This window comes from Rhinatrema bivittatum, chromosome 1 (genome assembly GCF_901001135.1).
Source record: "Rhinatrema bivittatum chromosome 1, aRhiBiv1.1, whole genome shotgun sequence".
Lineage (NCBI taxonomy): Eukaryota > Metazoa > Chordata > Amphibia > Gymnophiona > Rhinatrematidae > Rhinatrema > Rhinatrema bivittatum.
In genome coordinates, this window is record NC_042615.1 from 272805711 (window position 1) to 272829096 (window position 23386).

General features: G+C 39.7%; 1 protein-coding gene across 4 annotated transcripts in view; it reads left to right on the top strand.

Moving 5' to 3' along the window:
• Positions 1-14724, top strand: part of LOC115087474 (dynactin subunit 1-like) — a 314922-nt gene extending 300198 nt beyond the window's left edge. For all 4 annotated transcript variants that reach the window (XM_029594711.1, XM_029594702.1, XM_029594721.1 and 1 more), the window contains 5 exons: positions 182-315; positions 676-865; positions 1230-1303; positions 4778-4867; positions 11865-14724. In XM_029594711.1, the coding sequence (XP_029450571.1) occupies positions 182-315; positions 676-865; positions 1230-1303; positions 4778-4867; positions 11865-12002 (626 nt within the window). In that variant the 3' untranslated portion in view covers positions 12003-14724. The remainder of the gene's footprint in view (positions 1-181; positions 316-675; positions 866-1229; positions 1304-4777; positions 4868-11864) is intronic.
• The last annotated feature ends 8662 nt before the right edge of the window (positions 14725-23386 follow it).

The window sequence follows — 23386 nt, forward strand, 5'->3', positions numbered from 1 at the left end:
CTGTTAATCCCCAACTGTATTGACTAATTTAACAAAATCTGGACTCAAAATGGATTTGTAATTTTTGAGCATGGGGATGGCCTTTCATCTTTCTAATTAAAAGGGCTTACTTTCAAAACCTGAATTTTGATTATTTCTAGGCCTTAATCTGATAGTCTTTTTGCTTTGGTTATTTTTATAGCTGTGAATTCTGGTCAGATCATAGGGAGTAGTTCTGGCCCTGTACAGATTAAGGATTCTCCTCTCCTCCTGCAGCATATTGAAGCACTGAGGCTCTCGGTAACCCACTTGAAACATGAGAACAACAGGTTGAAGGTCAGTGAATTCTTGCATACCAATAACATTCTGCTTTTACTGAAATACAGGACCTGCGTTATAGGTGGAAAGGATCTGGATATGTTCTGGCTCACATCATTCAGAGACTGAGTAAAAATCTTACCATTCTTAGGTCCCTATAGTCTCAAACGTTTGTATTGTAAACTAAATCTCAGTCCTTTGTGCAGGGGTTGGATGCAGAGGGACACCTAATATCCTGTAGATGTCCACGTTATGGACAGGATTGAGCAGCAAGTGATCACATTGTCAGTGACCCAGCTTATTTTAACGCTGTTGCAACTCGTTGCTTATGTTTCTTGCTGAAAGTCTTTGCTTTTTTAAATGGTTTTCTTTCACCAGGCAGCTCAGATGAATGCTGACCTTGGAGCACTGCCACCCTTGCATGTCCCAAAACTTGCAGCTTCCAAAGAAGGTCAGGCAAGTGGCATGATCTCCGGCCCACTGTACCGGAAGACGAGTCAGCTGCTGGAAGCGCTGCAACAAATGAGCGCCAATGCTAAGGTGGTGGACATCACGCACAAGAGAACAGGTCTGGCTAACGTAATGGCAGCTTTTGAATATGCAAACTGCAGAGCACCCAAGTAACAAAGGAGAGGCTTCCTGGTGCCCAAAGTGGTTGGGATGAGCCTCTGATCAGGGGACAGTAGTACAGGCAGAGGGGGTGGGAAGATCAGAAGTTACTGGGGAGTATTAATGGCAGGTGGAATAGTGGCACAGATGACTTCACATTCCTGTCTGTGGCCTGGAAGCAAGATCTCCTGTGGGCTTGTGCATCAGAAATCTAATTTTGGTTGCCTGATACCTGGGATTTTTCCACCTCTAATTATGACTGTGCTTGTCTTATGTATGCACTCAATTAATCTTGAATACATTTCCATTTTACACTGCTATAGGGAGCCCAGCAGCTCAGCTTCTAGAACAGACACTTAGACTGCAGTTCCTGGGTGAAACCATTGACAAACTGAAGGTAAAATGGTTGTTTTTTTAAAGACATTTCCCTTAAATCTGGCCCTATAGTATTCTGAGGCTGGAATTTCTCCAGAATCCTGGGATTTAAAGTCATGGTGACATATTAGACCAAAATAGAAAGCCAAAGAACTGTAAGTTAGTTTGCTTGCAAGTTTTTTGAAAGAGTACATCATCTGAATTTAGCAACAGGCAAATTTAGGACAGGAAAGTCCACAGCAAAACTTGCCAGTTGTACAGGCCATGTCAAATGCTTTCAGTTCTTCTCTGAACTGAATGATCTTGAAATTGTTGCTGATCTGGATATATAATTCTGTTTGATATTCTAAGAGGAATGTTGGAGAAAAGCAGTATTTATAACACTGGAAAGAGGTTTTTCACTTTGTTTTTGGGGAGAGGGAGATTTTAAAATCTTCAGTCTTTGTATTGTACCTTCAAATTGATCCATATAATAAAACAAATGCATTTATTACAAAAACCACAAGCTAATAGTTATGAGTTGGGAGTAAAACACCTCTATGGTTGGGAGCAATGTCAGCCTCCTAAAATTAAGCTAAGTAAAACTGCTCTCATCAAAGATTTTTGAAATGTGTTCTGAGATGTGAACTGTCCCTAGGATGTATGAGATGTGACTTATTCTAAGGATCTTCATGGGTTGGGAATGTGTTTTAAGCAAAATATTAAAAGTCCATAAGTTATGGACAAGAAAAAAAGATGATAATAATAAAAGTGGACCCTTACTTTTCAATATATTTATAAATGATCTGGAAAGAAATACGATGAGTGAGATAATCAAATTTGCAGATGATACAAAATTGTTCAGAGTAGTTAAATCACAAGCAGATTGTGATAAATTGCAGGAAGACCTTGTGAGACTGGAAAATTGGGCATCGAAATGGCAGATGAAATTTAATGTGGAAAAGTGCAAGGTGATGCATATAGGGAAAAATAACCCATGCTATAGTTACACAATGCTAGGTTCCTTATTAGGTGCTACAACTCAAGAAAGAGATCTAGGCGTCATAGTGGATGACACATTGAAATCGTCAGTTCAGTGTGCTGCGGCAGTCAAAAAAGTAAACAGAATGTTGTGAATTATTAGAAAGGGAATGGTGAATAAAACGGAAAATGTCATAATGCCTCTATCGCTCCATGGTGAGACCGCACCTTGAATACTGTGTACAATTCTGGTTGCCGCATCTCAAAAAAGATATAATTGCGATGGAGGAAGGTACAGAGAAGGGCAACCAGAATGATAGGAGATGGAACAGCTCCCCTATGAGGAAAGACTAAAGAGGTTAGGACTTTTCAGCTTGGAGAAGAGACGGTTGAGGGGGGATATGATAGAGGTGTTTAAAAATCATGAGAGGTCTAAAATGGGTAGATGTGAATCGGTTATTTACTCTTTCGGATAATAGAAAGACCAGGGGGCACTCCATGAAGTTAGCATGGGGCACATTTAAAACTAATTGGAGAAAGTTCTTTTTTACTCAAAGCATAATTAAACTCTGGAATCTGTTGCCAGAGGATGTGGTTAGTGCAGTTAGTATAGCTGTCTTTAAAAAAGGATTGGATAAGTTCTTGGAGAAGTCCATTACCTGCTATTAATTAAGCTGACTTAGAAAATAGCCACTGCTATTACTAGCAACGGTAACATGGGATAGACTTAGTTTTTGGGTACTTGCCAGGTTCTTATGGCCTGGTTTGGCCACTGTTGGAAACAGGATGCTGGGCTTGATGGACCCTTGGTCTGACCCAGTATGGCATGTTCTTAGGTTCTTAAAAGGTTATACAACTTATCAGTGGGTTTAAAGTTGTTCCCATGAAGGTCCTACAGAAATAGTTGATAAAATACAGCTGAATTAATGTAATAAAACTATACTGAGGAACAGCGTGGTGGGGTTTTTTGACTGGGTTAAATATTATAGACAGAATTCCTGATTTTCTGTGGCAGATTTTTCAGATTTCTGAGGAAATTATGTGCCAAATTTACTTAATTTTCCATAAAGATTCACACCTCTGACTAACCAAAAAGTCAGGTTTATTGAAAACATTTTGCATAGCTTTTAAACAGTATTTAAACTATTTGCAAATACAAAAATTACCAAGTACAAAAATAAACAATTTATCAAGTAAAGACAAATTACAAACCTTTATCTGTGAAATGTCACATTTTGAATTTAAAGTGAAATACAATGCAACCATCCTTTTTAATATTTTCTTGAGTCCTTGTCTTTCCAAGTAAACGAGCTTATGTAAATATGAGCAGTTAATTACACAGAAAGGATATGTGTACAACTGTACATATATTGGACATTTGCTAATTCAACCCCTTTTTCTGTCTATTACCACAAGTTTGAAACTTGTCAGCAGTAGTACAAATCAAGGCTTCTATGAATTGAAATGAATGCCCTCTCTGACACACATGGCCATCAGTAGTTGCAGACTTCCAAAATACATCCAGGTCTTTGTAGCTGGTATATTGTTGTCCCCGTATGCAGATGCGAGAACCTTTGTATAAAAATGAAATTCATTTAAAATGGACATCATTCCATCAAGGGATTATATCAAAATCGTCTTTGATTTCAGGGATTAAATATTCTGACTGCTTTCTCTTCCACTCCAACCTCACCCCCTCCCCTTGTATTCCCATAGGACAGGAGGGGAGGGGGGAACAGAAAAGAGGGGTGTGGGGGCTGATTAGAGAGCAGAGTACCTCTTCTCTCCTTTACTTTCAGGCCGATTCAGTAAAGTGTGTGGGAAAACGGGTGCTCAGTGTTGAGCGCCCATTCTCCCAGTGCACGCACACCCACCTTTCCTAGGCACACGATTCTATATTTAAATGAGGGGTCGAGCTAAAAAGGAGGCACTAGGGACAATAGTGTGTCCCTAGCACCTCCTTAGCAGCAGAAGCCCAGGAGGGGTTGGCTGTCAGCTGGTTCAGAAAACCGAAGCTCAATTTTATGAGCGTCTGTTTTCTGAATCCTAACCTGACCCACCAGTACTTTTTATTTTTTTTATTCTTTTATTTTTTACCTTTTGGTTCCTCCAATTTAATATCGCTTCAATATTAAGTTGGAGGATATACAGAAAAGCAGTCGAAAGCATGCATCCAACAGCGGGTTAAACAGTGCGTTCAGCTGAGCACACTTTACAGTATCGACCTGTTTGTCTGCTCTGCCTTAACTTCCCTCTCACTTCCCTCCCCCACCCTTCCTGTAACCTGTGGATTTGTTGTGAAGGGAGAGACTGGAATAGGAAGCAGAGAGAGAGAGAGAGAGCTGAGACTGAAAGCAGGCACCCTGTAGCTTTCTTCAGATGATTGAATTTGGAGGTGGGGACACTTCAGATTTATTTGATTTTGCAGCAGATTGTATATTATGTAACAGGCTAATTGTAGGAGCTTGAGGCAATGATTTAGGTAAATTTGAAAAGTAAAGAATTCATAGCATGCTTCTTGCCTTCCTATCTACAGGATGAAGTGATGAAGGAGACAGTCTCACAGTGTCCTGGTGCTAATGTCCCATCCAGTTTTGCTATGTTCCCATCCTCCTCCTTCATAAAGGTGAGGCTGAGATGAGAGAACGGGGCTGTTAATGGCAGATTGCCTGGAGGGTCTATAAGTCATGTAGAAAACTCCCGTTACACATAACTGTGAATATGAGGGATCCTGACTCGCTTGGTACTTAGGGTTGAAGTCTGTCTTTAATACACAGGGAAGGAACATCTAGTGTTCTATGGTAACTTTTGTTGTTGGGGAAGCCCATCTAATATTCTTTAATGCCTGTATCTGCTCCAATAAGGAACAAATACATAGTATCCCAGAGGATTCAGGTAAGTCTGTCACTAGGGTATAGTGACAAGAAGTATGTAGGTCTTATTGTTCAGCTTAAGTCATGCACTTCAGAGATACTTTATTCTACTGTGATATTTCTTAGTGTGAAATTGTGTACAATTTTTTTCACCAAAACAAAGAAGTAAACATATAAGTTAAAATTTGGAGGGGTGGGAGTGGAGGAAAGATGTTCTAATATTAATTTTTCTATACAAATACTGTACTAATTAAATTTGCTACTAATATGCCATGTGCAGAATGAGAGTTGTTGAAGTGTAAAATACCAGATTAAGTGTGTATTCAGGTGTCTGATTCTTGCCTTCCAACTGATGTCCAATGCATCAGTGCCATTCTGCCTTATTTCTCTTTCCCCCATATATCTGTAGGATGGAGGCACCTGTTTCTTGTAATAACATTTCTTATTTTTCTTTATTTTCTATATATTTATTTCTTTTCTTTTGTTTTATTTGTGTCAAATTATCGTTGGTTCTTATTTTTGTTTTTTGATGCACAAGTTCTGCTTATAACTATTATGGTTGGTTCTGCCAAATAGGCCCCAAGATTCCTCTCTTAAATGGCTACATTGACAAAGACCCCAGAGACAGCCAGAAGACCCAGTAGAACAACCACGATCTCTTTCTACACTGTTGAGATCCCAGTGATTTTGCCAGCCAATGTATTGGAGATCCATCCATGAAACCTCAGACCATCAAAAAATATGAGTTGTGGCTGTTGATTTCTATTGCTAGAGTTGCTGACACTCCATGGTTCTTAAAGGGAGTAGTAGAGAGCACCCATAGACAGATAAGCACTGTAAAGATATCACTGGTTATCAGAAAGTCCTCTGTACTGAGTAGGTCATGTTCATCAGCCATTCACTGGATGTGATTATGAGGGGAGAACATAGAATATAACCATGGGAGTCTAGATTCTACATCATAATTCTGAGCCTCCTATCTATTTTTTCTCTCTGGTGGATGGTAGAGAATATATCGTTCTTTCTCCATAGACAGACAAGACATTGATCGGCCATGCAAGTGAGTGGTGATATCTGACAGCATAGAGATGGAAAAGCTGCTCAGGTTTTCTGAACACATGTACAGGTGTTCTTGCTCTACCACAGTGTGGCTCTCCTTTACCTTTCTTTCGCTTGTGTGACAGGGTGCATTTTTTTTAAAACTCAAGCCACTTGTCAAAATTTAGTAGTTTAATTTTTCTTATACTGAAGTATTATGTTCCTTACTTGTTTTGCATCTCCCCAAAAATTTATTTTTTAGATTAGTATAAATTTGCATCTAAAAATAGTTTGACCTCGCATCAGTACTCTTCACTATGGCAGACAGCAAATCAAGCTTTAAAAAATGCGCCTGTCGCTCCTCCAAAATGACACTATCTGATCAACATGATATCGCATGATATACCAAACTCTGCTGCCGGTGACAGTGTCTTATATGGTGAGAAGGTCTACAGGCGACACATCAAAAGCATTCTTGAATTCTCATCAAGCCTTCAAAATCATTACAAGGAAACCATCACCAGCTGCAAGAGTATCTACAGTCAAAAAGGCAAAAGTCCTCTCAGACTAAGCACCATGACTCTGAAGTCTCAACATGTGCAACATTCCCCTCAAAAAAGAGGGAGAAAAGTTGTATTATTTGACATTCAATCATTCAGGAGTTAAGAAAGACACTGTCAGTGCCAACAACAGTGCAAAGGAAGGGTGCCTTTGGCACCATCACTCTTTGGCATAGAGATTTCACTGGTGCCATCAACAAGCAAAGGTACTGCATCCTTGTCAGCACTAAAATGTTTGTGCATTCTGACTCTAAACATGTTATGCTGATCCTAGTTCCAGTGCTAGGTCTTCTAGTGGAATTCCCCCTCCTCCTTCCCTGCCCCCTCCCCCACCAAAACAGTCACTCCTTGTGAGAAAAGAATGTGGCTGGACTTCATCAAGAACTATTTTACTAGCATTCCAGACTCTCTCTTCATCCCATTTAGAACAAGTGTCTTCCATTTTGGTGCATAACCAAAATCTGAAACTACACTAAGCTGCCATATCAGTCTAGACCAGAATTCTCACACATTGAATCACTGGCTAACTCTCAGTGGTCCCTTAAAGGTAGGTCAACCTCAGAAGAACCACATATAGTGTGTTATCTGACTCACAGGATCAATAGCACTCATATTTCACCATCATATTATTCAGACACTGAGTCCACAGTTCTTCCATTGAACCCTTTCCACAATCTTCCAGGATTATCTTTGTTGGGGGATGTGTCATATCTTTCCCTTGTTCAAAAGATGGCAAAATCAATTCCATTTGTTGTACAGGAGTAATCGGAACCAAGGGGAGGATATAGTTGGTGTATTAAAATAAATCCAAGCCCCAAAACAAGTAGATGCTCTTCCAATTCAGAGTATTACAGGAACTCCAAACAAGGATGTGGTAGTCACCCTTGTCTGCATTATCAGTAGCAAGAAATAAGATCTCAAATACAAGGTTCAACCGTGTCTAGTTCATCAAAAGGTACAACTTCTGCATGACTCAGGAATAGGGGAATTAGCTTTGAAGAAAAACTAAATGTTGCAAAACACATTCTAGTACCCTTTTGGGAAAAGTTACCAAGTTTCTAGACACCATGGCAAAGAAGATTTTCTAGACATCTATGTTAACATTTATGATAGCTTCTCCTCAATTAAAAATGGTACAAAACATGTAAACTCCTTGCAAAAGCTGAAAGGTATAATCCAGCAACTTACTTCAGACTCCATGGATTGTTTTGCTCCTGTCCAAGAGCAGAAGAATGTGGAAAACACCTAATTAGGTCAGCTTTTGATACACTTTCCAGGACATCTATAATAACCATTGGAGCCAGAAGGCTAGTATGGCTGTGGGCTTTAGATTTTCATGAAAATATCCATGAAAAACTTATAGATTCTTTATACACAAGGGATAATAACACTGGTAAACACATTTCTGGGAACATTTTGTTTCCTCCACAACCTTCGGTGAAACAAGTAGATTTTAACAAACTGAACACAAATATGCATTTATTATGCGATATACATAAAGCATTGTTATGTGTCTGTAGCGGCATAAGCTATAATGGCAATGTTGGCACCAGAAAACAAAACTAAAAATGTTTTGGCCGCAGATTTTCGTTTGTAATCACTGTCCGACGCTTCGCAGATGAGAGTCCAACAATAGTCACCCAGCATGGAGGAGTTCCACTTGCGTTGATACAGTTTCTCCATTTTGACAATGTCTTCATGAAACCTTTCACCATGTTCGTCGCTCACAGCGCCAAGATTGTCTGGGAAGAAGTCCAAGTGGGAATGAAAAAATTTATCTTCAATGACATGTTGCACTTCATCAATTTGTATGCCTGAAGCAGATTTCAATCTGTTCGACATAGTCTGCTGCCTTACAGTTGCCTAGAAAGTTACAAACGACATTCTTGAAGGCTGTCCACGCAACACATTCTGTACCTTGCAGAAGACCATCAAAGTGGCTGTCCTTCATCAGAGCTCGGATTTGTGGGCCAACGAAAACACCTTCTTTTATCTTGGCGTCACTTATGCATGGAAAACATTTGCCGCTTTACTTGCTTGTTCATTACCTTAACGAAGTTTTTCATCAGCCCAAGCTTGATGTGCAAGGTGGAAGAAATATCTTACTTGGATCCACCAATGGGTCGTGCGCAACATTCTTCATCCTGGAACCAACTTCTTGCAGAGAGGCCAGACTTTTCTGACGTAATGCGAATCTCTTGCTTGACTGTCCCTCTTACAAAGGAAGCAACAGTACTTGGTATAACCAAGCTGCAGACCCAGTAGAATTGCAACTACCTTGAGATCACCACACAAATTCCAGTTGTACCTCGAGTATTCAATGTGGCTCAGCAGTAGCTCCATGTTGTCATACGTTTCTTTCATATGAATGGCAGACTACTGGTGCAAGAGACGCAACATATATGAGGAGCCCATGCTCTGTCCTGGTCACCAATTTTTCACTTAAAGTATAACTCGTATGCCTTCTTAATGAGTGCAGTCATACTCCTTTTCTGTGCTTTCAGAGTACACTCACCACAGATGTAACAAAACGTGTCATGGCTATTATGACATTGGCACGACATTTTATAAAGTATATGAAATTAAATCCACAAGCTTTAAACTCAACAGTTTAGCAATACGATTCGCTCATTCACACAGACGTTGCATAGGAGACTACCCGTTACTGCTGCTTATATAAGGCTGCGTCGTCATGGAAACAAGTTGGAATCTTGCAGCTGAGCTGGGGCTTGCCTGAGCAAGTTCTGGCATGAATAGGCAGAGTTTCTTGGTGTATTTTTTAAAAAGTCAGTCTCTATTAAGTGTTACGTTGCTTATGGTCATCAAAAATACGACATGAATTTTAAAAATCATAAAAACTACTGTCCAGCAAGAAAATATATGTACATAAGATTATGTTTTAAAACTTCACTATTATTGTAACACAAAATTGGCTGTTTCTCAAAAACCTTACGAAATTTACAAATTTCGAAGTAATATCTGTGATCAGCATCAAAAAATCTATTTAGAACACCAAAAAGCCTGAAGGAAACAAAAACTTTGTTTACTAGTGTAATCTTTGGAGAGAGAAAAAAAAACAAAACAGTGGATCTCATTAAAGATCACCGTTTCATTTTCCTCGCGTTGGCATCAGCTACAATTAAGCAACCATCTACAAGTAGGAAAAGTCAATCTCAATACTACAGGAGACAGCAATGCTATGCAAGGAGAAGGTACCAAACTTATTCATTTTGGAGGCCATGCTACAACCCCAGCAGCACAGCATGACCCAAATATCTCCAGCAATTAAAATCAAATCCTAGCTTTTGATTACAGCCTTCTAGTTGGGAGAGAGAGTCTCCAACACTTTCAGCCCACTATGCTCTGCAAGAACAGTAAATCTTTGGGTTTTAAAGATCATAAAGTGGGGATACTGTTTGGGGCAGAGGATTTGAAATTCAAACAATCCTCAAAAGAATTGCTCCTTAAATGTGTCAATCATTGTCTGTCAATCATTCTGGCCACAAATGCGGTGGAGCCTGTTCCAATTCCACAAAGTAATGTAGGCTTTCTACTCCAAGTATGTTCTCATTCCAAAGAAAACTTGTGGTTTCTGTCCCATTTTTGGACATCCAGACCTCAACAAATCACTTGAAGAAAGAAAATTTCAGGATGAGCTCTTTAGGAATCATCCTCCCTCATTTGGAAATCAATTGGTTAACCTCTTTAGATCTCAAGAATGCCTGCACATACATCCTGATTCACAAAGCTCACCAGAACTTTCTAAGTTCACCATAGCGAATGAGCTTTACCAGTATTATTCTCCCTTTTGGACTTTCTGTGGCACCAATAGTGTTTACAAAATGCATTGCAGTTGTTCTTGCTGCTTATCTAAGACAAAACAATGTATTTGAGTTTTCCATATTCAGATGACTCGCTCATAGCCAGCCATGCACTTCAAGGTTTGGATAAGTTTTTGGAGGAGAAGTCCATTAACTGCTATTAATCAAGTTTACTTAGGGAATAGCCACTGCTATTAATTGCATCAGTAGCATGGGATCTTCTTAGTGTTTGGGTAATTGCCAGGTTCTTGTGGCCTGGTTTGGCCTCTGTTGGAAACAGGATGCTGGGCTTGATGGACCCTTGGTCTGACCCAGCATGGCAATTTCTTATGTTCTTATGTTCCTCCTCAGTATAGTAATAGTAATTTCTTATACTGTTTGCCTTCCAAAAAAAGAAGCTTTTTTTTTTTAAACTTACATGTAGTGCAGAATGCAACTGCGTGGGTGGTTTTAAGGCATAGGAATACAGAGCAACTCCACTATTGAAGGAATTGCATTGGTTGCCTGTGATCTCTCTAGTACATTTTAAATATTAATTTTAGCTTTTAGAGCATTTGGGGATTTTTGTCCATAAATATCTCACTGTTTGCATTGATACACCCCTATAGAAGTTATAAAATCAGCCCAAAATGCTCTTTGTCCATTCCCTCTAGGAAAGAGATGAGATTGGTTAGAACAGTAGTTCCCAAACTTGTCATAGTGGACCCCCAAGTAGTCATGTTTTCAGGATATCAGCAAGAAATGTGTATGAGATTGAATTGCACACGCTGCCTCAATTGCGTGCCAGTTTGTGTCATGCATATTCATTATGAATATTCTGAAAACCTGACTGGGATTCCCCTAAGACAGGTTTGGGAACTATTGGGTTAGAATAAAGAAATGAGCTTGTTAATGTCCTAGCTCTGGAATGCACTTCCTAGCACCTGTAAGTAGGAATTGGATTATTTTTCCTTTGGACACCAAATTAAAACCTTGCTTAGATGGGCATTTCTCTCCTGACAGCTGGAGGTTTCTAGGGATTTATACTATTTAATCACCTTTTTATTAATTATATGCATTTTCATTCACTGTTTCCTGGGGTTCCTTCTCCTGTGTAGCCCAGCCATTCTAACAGTAGTCCTTAGCTAGTAGTCATAGAATTCCACCCTTTCTGGACTTGGTATGCATGTTGATTCTGGTTAGTAGGTGTCACTGTTGAACAATGGATTCCTTCTGAAGAATTTGAATGCTGCCATAGAATAATTACCAACCCCATCTCTTGAGGATTAAATTCTGATCATGTCTACTTTATTCATCTTACTTTTTGTGCTCTCTGCCCTTTTCTTTTTTAGGCCAAAGAAGAGAAGAAAGAAGACACTGTTTACATTGGGAAAGTGACCCTACCCTGCGAGCATGGCCATGGCCAATTACACCGACTTGTCCTTACTCAAGAACAGCTGTGTGAGCTACACAGCCGTCTGATCTCCTAAAAATATATATATGTTTTTTTTAAATCTGTCTCATAAATTCATTAAAAGTTAAGGGTTAGTTCTGGAGCGGTATATGTGCTGAAAGGATCTATCTTTAGTGTTAAACCTTGTTTCTGATAATCAATATTTTTGTGACTTGGCCATCTTCCTGCTGCATCTGAATATTTGTTTGTTTTTTATTTGGTCTGTGGATTCCTTATGAAACAAACTCTTTGATGCAGGGGGTAGCCAACTCTGGTCCGCAGGAGCCACAAACCTTACAAACTGAGGGCACTGCATGTGGTTCCTATATAACAGAGGTATCTAACAGTGGTCCTCAAGAGCCACAAGCAGATCTGGTTTTCCGAACATCCATAATGAACGTGCAGGAGAGAGTTTTGAATTGCATTGTATGCAGATATAGCATGCATATTCATTGTGGATGTCCTGAAAACCAGACATGGTTGTGGCTCTTGAGGACCACTGTTAGATACCTCTGTTATATAGGAACCACATGCAGTACCCTCAGTTTGTTAGTAGAAATACCTTTCTAATAAGTCATCATGAGATTTTCCATAGTAAATTCACCACTGTGCATGAGTTCAGTAGATATTCAGAATACACTACTGTTACTTTTCATTCTCTTCAAAACAAAAAAGTGCAGGTAGCTTCTGGGTGGAAATAACCACCTAACATGCTTATTGATTTCAATGAGACAACTTGTCTTTTTCCCTGATGTGCCATGTTTAGTCAGCAAAAAGTCATCTTTCAGCAACATCCCATGACACACATTTTCCCTTATATTAACTCATATCTTAATTTTTTGAAACTCTGCAGATCTGTATTTTCTTAATACCTTGTGTCTAGACTACCTGTTGAGGAATCCACTTTACTGGAAACTTTTGTAGTTACTTGGACTACATATTAGGGGTAGGTAGCTTTGGTCATCTAGTGCTGATTCATTTGGGATTTAAGTTTAATCCATATGCAAATTAATTTCATACTGGTCTAGTGTGTATACATTTTTGCTCATTTATACATTATTCATTTTAGGTTTTTATAATCATTTGTGTTCCATCATACAAGTGTTGGAATTCCATATACCTGCTTTGTTGTACTCATTTTTATTTTTCAGGTCCTTCAGCTTCTGAGCTCATGTTAATTGTCTCTTCCTGTTCGGAAAATCCTGGCTTATTGGTACTGGTAGTTGGAGTACTCTTTCTAGAGCTGCTTTGTTAACTCATGGTGACTGTTAAATCACCAAAAAGAACATTACTGTATGCAAGAAAAACAATTTTATTTATTAAAATTGTAATCCATAGTTTAATATGTTAACCCTGTGAGGGTGCTGAGATCAGAGGCATCCTGTGTTCTATTTGTGTTGTGTTTGAGGATTTTGAAAGACTGTAGATGTCCTAGGGTTTGCCTATCCTTTTTTTTTTTGGATGCTCCACGTTGCTTTGCTGCCAATGGAACATGAGAATTATTTAACTTCCTAAATAGAATTTATCCAGTGATGTCATGTTATGATAACCAACGTACATTATAGGTTCCAATTAAGATTACAAATTTTGTTATATGGCCAGTTATAGCTTTAATGGAATCTAAGCTTCAATATGTTTTATCTCTAGAGCTGTTGTAATTGGCTAATACAATAAATCATGTGTAGCAACATTAGCAAATTGATCAGCTCTGGAAAGAATATATGTTCTTATATTCCAGTTTCTGCAGGTAGGAGCTACATGTGTCAAAATAGGCACATATTTCATCCAAAGATTTAATTTTAATTCCATAACACAAAAAATGTAGTCATACAGTATAAAATTCTGATTGGTTTTGCTCTTACCTAATGAAAAGAGTAAATTGTAGACTTTTGATGATTGGGCTTAAGGAAGAGAAACCTTAAACCTAGTCTGAAACACTCCATTGTACAGAAGCCAAAAGATATTAGAAACACAGTAAAAAAGAGGATTAATAAATGGCTAGATAGATTTTCACCTAACGCTCCCCACAAGAAATAGTTATGAGAATTCATATTTGCAAGTGATGGCAAATACAATACAACATGTCCTGTCCTTCCTAGAATTACCCTGCTTGTGTAAGAAAGAGACAGTCTTTAGCAATGTTGCAACCATGCATCATTAGACAGTCTTATACTGGATGTGAGGAGGTTGTAGAAATAAAGCTTCATTCTGATAGTTTCTATATGCATTTATTTATATTTCCAAGTTTCTTCTCCCTTCACTACAGCAGTTGAAGAGTTTTGTAAGCACTTTAGATGGTAAGGAAGGAAGATGCAACGCAGCATATTGCTAGGTGCATTTTCTTGAGCTTGTTCTTCGTAATGAGCCGAATACAACTTTGATAGGAATCAGATCTCTCTTCCATTGGCATAAGTGCACAAGACAAATATTCAGGTTTTTTTTTTATTCAATTTAGACACTTAAAAGGCAAATGTGCTTGTACATTTGTAGTGTTAAGTTTTTTTCACCTGTCTGGTGTATTTAAAGCACTATGTCCTTCTAAACTGTGGTTTAAACTCATCAATTCAACTATTCTATTTAAATGATATATTTCTATTTATCAGGAGTTTTTTAAAAAGTTACCAAATTTTTCACTTGCTATATTGACAGCACTGTGCTGTATAACATTAAGATCTAGTTTGTTTTATACTAAAATACGGAATTGTTAGCATGGTTGCCTTCTAGAAATGAATAATAAAAATCTTTAAAATATCTCTGGCTTTTGCTGTAGAATGCCTGATATGTTAAATAGCATTTCACAGTTAAGTGCAGAATTGCTGATTGTTTAAAAATTGAGACCTTGGGGGAATCCCTCTGACTCAGCTTGCCAGCACTATGGTGCAGGGTACTCGACGATCAAGTCTTCACTGCAGCAGGGTTAATAGCATTTGGGGGCCATGCACAAGCAACACAAATGAAGATTGCTGCTGCTATGGTTACTCCTGCTTGGCTGAAGGAGTGGAAGGTCTTGAAGGGAAACTACCTTCCTAGCCGGTGAGGCATATACGTTGCCCAGGTATGCCATCCAGCATTGGAGGATCTCTGAAAGAAGGGAAAGTGTAATTTTTAAAAATCCTCAAAATCTTATGTACCCTAGTGCAAGAAAGGTTGGTAATATCATATAAGTAGTCAAGTTTCAAGGTTGCACACTAAGTATAGTTCTTTATTTACAATGACTACTGCCACAAAGTAGTATACTTATTTAAGAATAAGAATTAACATTGGCAGAGAACACGTATGTGATCAGTATTCATGTCAACAAGTGAAAAATGAAATACCAGGAGTCTCTTAAAAGGCTTATAGGACAAGAGCCTCATTGCCTTCTCATTAATCATAGGTCTAGTTCATACTGTGAAATTATACCGTCTTAATTTTATATTTTTTGGATACGCTTCTTGTGCAAATAAAGCAAGGGTACTTAGCTTGTCAAGTTGTCTGAAGAAGCTGTTAGGGTAGCAGTGGCAGTATGACAGACAAAAACAGTAACACGGTCCATGTTTTGAATTGAGATTCATCAACAGGGGGTATACACTCTGATCTTCATTGCTCATTGATAATGCATGGTCTCACCAGTCTATTGCTGAGTACCATAAGGTTCTTAAATATCTACAACAAATTGTTTTTAAAACATGTATTTGCCAGTACAAATCGGTGTTACAAGAAACACATTTCTTAATACAGAGGATGCGACGACAAAATACCTTCTTCAGATGGTGTCTCTGCAAAGTGGTGCCAAAATTTACCCGGAAGCTCAAACTGTATATTGAGTGAAGCAATGTGTACATAAATAACGAAAAAATGAAAACTAAAATCAGATAGAGTACTAGTCTATCTGAAATTTAATCCCCACAGGGGACACACTCTAAATAAAAATATCTAAAACTATTCCCAATAGTTAATTGGGACAGACAATCTCTGCCCTAAGTGGAGGGGGCTACTTGTTAAAGGAGAGTCCATCATAAATCTTGAAATTGATGACAAAAGTCTAAACAATGTGGACTATAGGAGCCTGGGTTTTGGAGTTTGAATACTTCAATGTTCAGTGAGTTGGATCTTACACCATTTTGTGGTTCTCCCAAAATAGTTCTTTGGGAAAGGACAGGTGGTAGAGTAAATTACATTCATAGATCTACAGCTTGTAGAATCATGTAATGTAATTACTTTTTAGAAACTGGATCAGTTCAAGTGGTACCACTAACTGTCTAACAGCAAAATGAACAGTTACCACACAGAGAATGGCTATTATTCTGAGCCTTAGCAATTCATTCCATGCTGTGCAGAGCAAATGAACCAAAAGGTCCCTTATGTTGCATCATTTAAATAAAATACCTTGAATTATGCCCCTCTGGAAAGCTTGGAATTTTCTCACTAACCATCTAGGATTACCCAGAGTCTGCTCGTATCTTTTGCCCATAAGGGGGAACCTAGAGTTTTTGCCTGGCTCTCACTACACTGGCCTGCGAGGATGGGGGCAAAAGGGCATTACGCGTCTGGGTCATCTGCTGGATGCTGAGGGGCAACATATTATCCTTTGACACATTGAAAGAAATATATGGGCTGACAGGTGTTACACTTATTTGGCTATTTGCAAATTCAACACTATATTCATTCCCTGGCACCCACCACCAAGCAACCTTCTCATTTTCTAGCCCTGGATACTTTCTTTCAACTTGAAGGTCGGTGACCCCCCTCCTTATCGGTGTATTACAAAGGGTTACTACAGGGTAACTATAAGGCCATGTATCTTACATCCGTGGAGCGTTGGGGGCATGATGGGGACTTCTCTGTGCCTCTAGCGGTTTTTTAGCCTGTATGCGGAACATGACTAAATGCAATTCAAATTTTTGCGGAGAGCTTATGTCTCCCCCAAAATTGCCTATCATGCCCGGCTTGCTTCCACTGCGCTGTGTCCGCACTGTCACCTATCGGCCAGGACTTTGTCTCATGTTTTTTGGTCCTGCCTCTTCTTCAAAATATTGGGTGAAGATTGTGGATTACTTGCGGGACTTATTGGCTGTCTGCCTCCCTGTCTCTCTGTACATGCTTTTATTTGATTGCATTCCCCAGCCACTTATTCGGGGGGTGGGCTGTTGTCTGTTTCTTAGGAAAGCCTGTGTGGTGGGAAAGGCATTATTACTTATATTGGAGGGAGACGGACCCATCTTCTTTCTGGACCTGGCGAATCCATCTTCACCCGATGATGCAGATGGACAATTTGGCATCGAGATCCTCGCCGCAACATCACCGTAACTTCTTACGAACTTGGGAGGACTATTGCTGGCATTGCCACATTGCTCTCCGAAGCTGGATATTTAATGACTGAACATCGCTCGTGGGGCTCTGTTTCTGGTGGCCTTGACAACAGCGGGAAATGGTTACTAATGGATCAAGTGGGGGGGGAAAGGGGGGTTGGCTGCTGAATGGGGAAGAGGGGTTGGGGTGGGATGAGGAAGTTGGGTGGCATAAAGTACAAGATGGTTGGGTGGGTTGGGAATTCAAGCGTATGCTTTGTGTAACTGAGAACCGGGGATGTATAAGAAACACACATCTCAGGTTCCGTGTTGTCTGTCAACTCGTTTCTCTTTAATAAAACAGTTTTTTCACTAAATAAACATACCTTGAAGGACATTTGACATGTATTCTTTTTGTTTACCCACACGGCTTTTATAGATTGCATTGACTAGATGAGATAGAGACTCGGGAGAATTTGAGCATGTCACAGCCCCCGGGAACTTACCATGCAGTGAAGTATCACTTTAAAATCATACATAAACTATCACTGGAAAAGTTCTACATTAAAGAATTCTGAAGTGAGAGAGGGATTTGTGAGAAAAATGTACTGAAAAACAGTCCTCGGAAGCAAAAGATTCTCACCTTCATTAATAGGGGGACTCAGACCCTTGGGTACCCAGTTCTCAGACAGAAAAAAAAATCCAGCAGGATGAAAAGGTTGTGTACATTCTCTTTCCATGGTCCTGTCTGGTCTGAGAGAAAGTGACCTATCCAAGCTGGGTAATAGTCCCCCTTGAGCAAGGGAGCCCCCAGTGGCAGATTGAGCGCTCCCCTCAGAAGGCATAGAACTCAACAGCAGATCGAGCAGTTCCTCTCTAGGCAGAAGCGGACCCCACAAGAAGGTGTGGACTCTAGCAAATCAGAGCAGAACCCCCCCCAGAAGCATGTGGATCCTGCAGCAGATGGGGACTGACTGTGGGTCCCCCCTTGAGTAAGGGGACCCCAGCAGCAGATTGAGCGCTCCCCCAAGAAGGCATGGACCCAGTGGCAGATTGAGCAGTCCCCCAAACAGAAGGGAATCCCAGCAGCAGATTGGGAGGTGACCCCCCCCCCCCCCCAAGAAGGTGTGGACCCAGCAAATCAAGCAGGAACCCCAGGAGCATGTGGACTACTGCAGCAGATTGGGAGGTAACTGTGGGTTCCCCTTGAGCAAGAGGACCCCAGCCAGCAAGGTTGAGAGCAGTCTCCAAGAGGCATGAACCCCAGCGGAAGATCGAGTGGTCCCCCAAGAAGGTGTGGACCCCAGCACAGATCAAGCGGTTCCCAGAGGGTGTGGACCCCAGCAGCATTCCGGAAGTGGGTTGGGTCCCCAAGGAGGGTGTGGACCCCAATGCATACTGGGAGGTGGAGTCAGGGTTCCCAGGAGGGCAAGGCCCCCAGCATTGGCAAGGACTTTTCAATGGAGCGGAAGCAGCACAGAAGAGATGGGCAGCGTTTTAGATACAACAGACCCCCCAGCTCACCACTACCCCACCAGGGCCAGTTGCTTCTTTTCACAGGGGGTGAGACTTGGAACAAAAGCATGAGGATAACAATAACATTTGATTAAGTGGGAACTCAAGAGGTCCCTTCTATTCTATATGTTGGTATACTGTGGGGGCCAATAACCCCAAATTGCCAAATATTAAATGTTCTTGCTATCTTGTAGAAATGTATGTAGATGCAAGGCCTGAGACTAATCACGAATAGATAAGGGTGCTGTTTCACATCCTATTGGCAATGTACATAGTCATATAGAAATGTATATACTTACACTTACATAGTCTAATACACTGGTTCTCAATCTTTTTTCCATCATGACACACCTGACAGATGATGCTTACGTGCGTGACACAGTGCACACTATTTTTAACAGCTATACTTAAAAAAAATAAATCCTAGATATTTTATTGTTGAAATGATGCAGGAGAAAGATAACATTATTTAATTTCAATAACTGCTTATAAATATTAAATGTTATTTTTTCACAAAAATCTTTACTTACTGCATCAGTGAGAAATCTGAGTCTGATATGCATACACAGCACAGTTTTTTGATATAGACAAACTCTCAGGCATTTCACTGTGAACCTCAGAAAGTTCTGACCTCTTCTGGAAGTTATACAGAGCCAGAGTTAGGAAAATTCCTCTTTCAAAATATTCAAATTCTGGTAACCCCTCAGTAATAGTACTTCAAAATCCCTCCTTGCCAGAGTTAGGAAATTTTCTCTTTCAAATATTCAAATTCTAAATATCCCCTCAGTAATAATACTTCAAAATCCCTTCCCTGCCAGCTACTTTGTGCAATAAGATGAAACCTGTTAAAAAGACATTTAGAAATTAAAAATAGCATACCAGCCATACCATAAGAGTATTAACACCCCAGGAATTGAAACAGAAACAACCTTACCTAAGAAAAAGCAAGACTTCAAATATAGAACACAGTACACTTACAGTTAAATATAGAATAAGGTACAAAATTTCTTATGGTCATTCATTCTCTGTTAAATAATATTGATTCCATCTGGCTCTGCTCTACATTATGAGTTTACAAAACCCTCAAGAGACCTTAGATCAGCGGGTAAAAAATAAATAAATATAAAAATTTATTAGAAGTTCCAACAGTAAAAACGGCAGCCCTTAATGTAACTTGACAAAGAGCTTTTTCAGTGGCCGGCCCCATCATGTGCAATACTCTAACCAGATGACTTGAGACAAATTCATAATAGAAGGAGTTTAAAAGAGCTTAAAAACCTATTTGTTCAAGGAAGCTTTTGGGAGTTTAGAACCGGTACAATAGTGGATCAACTTAGGGAATTCCTGCCGGTTGTAGTATTTATCCATTTTAGGCTTCTTATGTTAATTCTTCAAGTTCTCTTTCCTTGTTTTATAATGTAATAGTTAGTCCCTATTCTTTAGAGATTTTAATTTTATTGATCAAGTTATTATTTGTATTTTATTCTATCTTTATATTTTTATTTTTATTTGAATTTATCATTTGATTTTATTTTATGGCTGTAAACTGCTTTGTTCAATCTTTGATTGGTAAAATGGTATATAAATATGTTAAATAAATAATAAATACTATTACCGTGGTATGCCACCAAGCTGAATGAAATTGGATTAGGTGGAAAATGTCCTCAAGTGGTTCTTCCTCTTTCTTAAAAGATAGAACATTCCAAGTCAAGCTAGGTAAATCAAATCTCAGACACCTTCTCGATTGACACGGGCATCCTCAAGGTTCAACATCTAGCTCCTGCCTATATGTGCACTACTAACACTCCTGGGCCTAAGTTTCTTCTTATATGCAGATGAAAGGGATGTAGAATTGTATATCGAAAAAACATTGAAAAACTGTGGCAACCCTGTCAATATACATGAAGGCATACATCAAAAACTTTCTCACTGAAACTAACTTTCAACACAAAAAAAACAAAAATGATATGGCTAAAGAGAGACAACTTGATAATGAAACTGCCAACACCAAACTTGGGAATTACCAACATTACTCCATCAGCTGAGGTTCGAAACCTTGGAATTCAAATCGATGAAGACTACACTATGAAAAAGCATATAAACAAATTAATCAAATCAGGATACTCCAAGTTAAGAATTCTACATCACTAAAACCTTTGTTAACATTACAAGACTTCCATACAGTCTTACAAACTCTTATATTCTCTGACTTAGACTACTCTGCCACTCCCTTTACAAGGCATCCCCACAAGCCTGCTAAAACCATTACAGTTACTTCAAAATGCATCAGCAAGACTCCTTCTAGGAACAAGGAAATTCGATCACATCATCCTTTCACTGATAGCCCTGCACTTGCTTCCTCTACAATCTAGATTCCATTATAAAAGTGTTGTCACTAATTTTCAACATCATCAACAATATCGATCCATGCCCATTAGGAGTGACTCTACAACTCTATGCACCACAGAGAGACCTAAGATCACAGAACAAAGGTCTTCTAATGGTACCCTCCACGCGGAACACACACCTAATGCAGATAAGAGACCGAATGTTTTCAATAGCAGGCCCCAAGGTGTGGAACTCACTTCCAGAGCCATTACGTCAGATAATAGAAAAAACAGAACTTCAAGCGGGAACTGAAAACATGGCTTTTTTAGAAAAGCTTACGACTTAATGTAAACAGCCATAAGACTGATACTTACTCTGACAGGACAAGAAGCTAACGCTAATTCAAACTATCAATACATAATGTATGGATAAAGGTTTTTCTAGTATGATTAGAATCTTTTTACTGTTATGTAGTCCTAGAATGAATTAATATGAACTAAATTAGATAAGAAACCCCTTTGATATCAATGAAGAAGTATAATTATGAACTAGAATATGTATTATCTGTGATATTGAACTAGAAGAGTGAATATTTACATAGAAACATAGAAATGATGGCAGAAAAAAGACCAATTGGCCCATCCAGTCTGCCCAGCAGCTCCCACACTTATTTTCCCATACTTATCTGTTTCATCTACCACCAAGTTCAGGGCCCTTGTTGGTAACTGTTTGATTCATTCCTGCCATCCCCTGTCCATTGATGCAGAGATTAATGTTGGAATTGCATCAAAGGTGAGCATAAGGTTTAATGGTTAAGGGTCGTAACCACCGCATCAAGCAAGTTATCCCGATGCTTGGTTACCCAGACTGCACAGATCAATGCCTTGTTGGATGTTGTCTGAATGTAAAACCTGTTTTCCACATTTCCCCCTACTGTTGAAGCAAAGAGCAGTGCTGTATATGTATTCAAAGTGATGTATCAGGCTTAATTGGTTTAGGGTAGTAACCGCCGTAATAAGCAAGCTACCCCCATGCTTCTTTGTTTACCCAGATTGTGAAATTCAGTCCTTGTTGGTTGTTATCAGAATGCACATCCCCTTTTCCACATTTCCCCTTGCCGGTGAAGCAGAGAGCAATGTTGGAGTTGAGAAGGCTTATTGAGTAAGGGTAGTAATCATCAGGTAGTAGCCTCCATTCCAGTACTCCACCCCCATGGCTCTTCATTCCCATCATCTAGCCTTTATGGATCCACAGTGTTTATCCCATGTGCCTTTGAAATCCTTCACAGTTTTAGTCTTCACCACTTCCTCCGGAAGGGCATTCCAGACATCCACCACCCTCTCCGTGAAGAAATACTTCCTGACATTGGTTCTGAGTCTTCCTCCTCGGAGCTTCAAATCGTGTCCCCTTGTTCTGATTTTTTTCCAACGGAAAAGATTTGTTGTTGACCATGGATCATTAAAACCTTTCAAGTATCTGAAAGTCTGTATCATATCACCCCTGCTCCTTCTCTCCTCCAGGGTGTACATATTTAGGTTCTCTCATAAGTCATTTTATGAAGACCATCCACCTTTTGGTCGTCCTTCTCTGGACTGCCTCCATCCTGTCTCTGTCCCTTTGGAGATACGGTCTCCAGAACTGAACACAGTACTCCAGGTGAGGCCTCACCAAGGCCCTGTACAAAGGGGATCATCACTTCCTTTCTCTTACTAGATATTCCTCTCTCTATGCAGCTCAGCATTCTTCTGGCTTTAGCTATCGCCTTGTCACATTGTTTCGCCGACTTCAGATCATTAAACACCATCACCCCAAGGTCTCCTGCTCCATGCACATCAGCCCTTCACCCTCCATCAAATACAGTTCTTTCGTATTTCCACATCCCATATGCACGACTCTGCACTTCTTGGCATTGAATCTCAGCTGCCATATCTTCGACCACTCTTCCAGCTTCCTTAAATCCCGTCTCATTCTCTCCACTCCTTCCGGCATGTCCACTCTGTTGCAGATCTTAGTATCATCTGCAAAAGGACAGACCTTACCTTCTATCCCATCCGCAATGTCACTCACAAAAATATTGAACAGGATCGGTCCAAACACCGATCCTTGCGGCACTCCACTTAACACCGCTGTCTCTTCGGAATAAGTTCCATTTACCATCACACACTGTCTTCTGTCCGTCAACCAGTTTGCAATCCAGGCCACCACCTCTGCACTCACTCTTAAGCTCATTTTATTCACAAGCCTCCTGTGTGGGACCGTTTCAAAAGCTTTGCTGAAATCCAAGTAGATGATATCGAGTGCTCTTCCT